Raw genomic sequence first — 2,049 nt, 5'->3', positions numbered from 1 at the left:
ATGTAGAACCTCTGAGACAAAAATATATTTTCTGATTTGCCCCCCTGCATACTAATCTGTAATAAGACCTTTTGTATCAGGAGCAATTCGAATATACAGCCTATCAAATACAAACTGATTTGTTGAATACATCTTGCTCAGTGAGAAATGTGGTTCAGCAATTCTGGCATTAGCTCCATGCCCCCTGGCCGTACACCTCCATGTAACTATTACAGCTGTGAACAAAAGTCTACATACACTTAGAAAAAAATGCAAGCGATCACCTGCTGCTGAGAGACAAATGGTCAGGATTGTCAAGAGTTAACCAACAATCAACAACAAGCAGGTCTACAATATTTACAAGCTTCTGGAACACACGTATCAGTGTCCACAGTCAAGCATGTTTAACATCACCATGGGCTGAGAGGCTGCTGTGCAAGAAAGAACCAGCACTTGAGGTTCAACTGAAGTTTGCAGCTGATCACATAGACAAAGAAAAGGCCTCATGTAAGAAGGTTCTGTTGTCAGATTAAACTAAATTGAGCTATTTGGCTATAATGTCCAGAAATATATGTAAAGGACAGCAGATGAGGCCTTTAACCTCTAAGAACACCATACCTACATCAAGCATGGTGGTGGCAGTATTATGGTCTGGCTTTGTTGTTCCAACACAAGAGTTTTCCTTCACTCACAGCATCTGAAGACACTGAAGTAGCAGCCTTGTTGACTTATTATTTCCAAAATACTGAAAATTCTGTCCATGTGTGACAATAGTGTAACTAGGCTAACCAGAACAGTGTGTGGATCCTGACCGGTCCTGTCTCCATTAATATAACTGGATACAGTTCAGACTTGTGCCATGTTGAAAATGATACACAAATGTCAGCAAGATCATCGATGGAACTGTGACCAGGGTGAGCATTTAGACATGAAGCTGACACGCTCAGTTACCCTCAGATTAATGGAAAGGAGTGCATGTTTGAAAGGGGCTTTATTGTGTCCATCGCCTGTATGATCACAGGGTCCCACCTGGAGCTGTGACTGAAGTGAGCGGCGAGCCAGCAGGTTCTGGATGACGTTGGTCCGGTCCAGACAGTCCATGCAGTTACTCCGAAAGATCCCTTCCTGGTTCAACAGCACCTTCCCTTCTGAATCCACGAGGAAATATCTGAATCCACATGCACACCGTTACTTGATGTACTGTGTTGGCATTTGCTTGGAGAATTTGTGAAAACCATACTCACCCAAATTCATCCTGCATGTCAGTGACCATGTCCATTAAGATCTGCAGACGGTGCCACCTCATCCGACTGCACTCCTTGTGGAAGTCAAAGGCTATGTACCTGCAGAAAAGCAATTATTTAACAAAAATTCAATTACCTTAAGCAATGTCAAAGTTGATCCAATACAAGGCACTGAAAGAATCCTGTCAAATATAAAGGCTTAAGGTAGCATTTGCAGTAATCTTACTTGATCATGCCATTACCCAAGCTGTTCACCAGCTTGTCAAACGCCAGCTCCAACGGCTTTTCTGAGCCCTTTTGGTTGATCTGTAAAAGCAGACCAAAGAACTCAGTATTGTTATCTACAAAAAATACAAACACGTCGTCACTGACTTCTACTTATCAATCAGGGCTGAATCATGGATTTCAGTTTATGAAATCAACATCCAGGAAATACATTGATTTCACAAAATGTCAGCACTTCACATGATAGAATCAACAGATATGAATTGTAATTTTTCAACTTACCAAGTTCAAAATAACTTGTCTTCCATAGAGAATAATCTGTGAGTCAAAGTGTCTCTGGAATGCGTCCAACTGCATGAGAAATGAACTTCAGTAAAACTACAGATACAAAGAGGGTCTTCTTCATTGCGATGTACGTGTAAGTAAAACTTACATGATTGACTGTTTTGTTGATTTGTGGTTTTGGCTTGTACTTGAGGTTGGGTCTTTGGGACCAGTAGAAGGGGATGGACCCTCGTGTCTATGAAGACAGTGACCACATTGCATGAACATATCATGACACACATTCATCCACTCATTCCTCCTGTCAGCCACCTGCTTG

The 2,049-nt window shown here is 41.6% G+C and overlaps 1 protein-coding gene across 1 annotated transcript in view; it reads right to left on the bottom strand.

The window, feature by feature from the left end:
- The window catches only part of sacm1lb (SAC1 like phosphatidylinositide phosphatase b), an 18,943-nt gene that overhangs the window by 6,669 nt on the left and 10,225 nt on the right, over positions 1–2,049 (bottom strand). The window contains exons 10-14 of the mRNA XM_008298736.1: positions 1,882–1,968; positions 1,731–1,799; positions 1,450–1,529; positions 1,224–1,322; positions 1,009–1,147 (exon numbers count right to left, since the gene is read on the bottom strand). Of these exons, the coding sequence (XP_008296958.1) occupies positions 1,009–1,147; positions 1,224–1,322; positions 1,450–1,529; positions 1,731–1,799; positions 1,882–1,968 (474 nt within the window). The remainder of the gene's footprint in view (positions 1–1,008; positions 1,148–1,223; positions 1,323–1,449; positions 1,530–1,730; positions 1,800–1,881; positions 1,969–2,049) is intronic.

The sequence above is a fragment of the Stegastes partitus genome, unplaced genomic scaffold (genome assembly GCF_000690725.1).
Source record: "Stegastes partitus isolate 25-593 unplaced genomic scaffold, Stegastes_partitus-1.0.2 Scaffold1346, whole genome shotgun sequence".
NCBI lineage: Eukaryota > Metazoa > Chordata > Actinopteri > Pomacentridae > Stegastes > Stegastes partitus.
The sequence above is the reverse complement of the archived record's forward strand: the minus strand, read 5'-3'. Positions and strand labels throughout refer to the sequence as shown.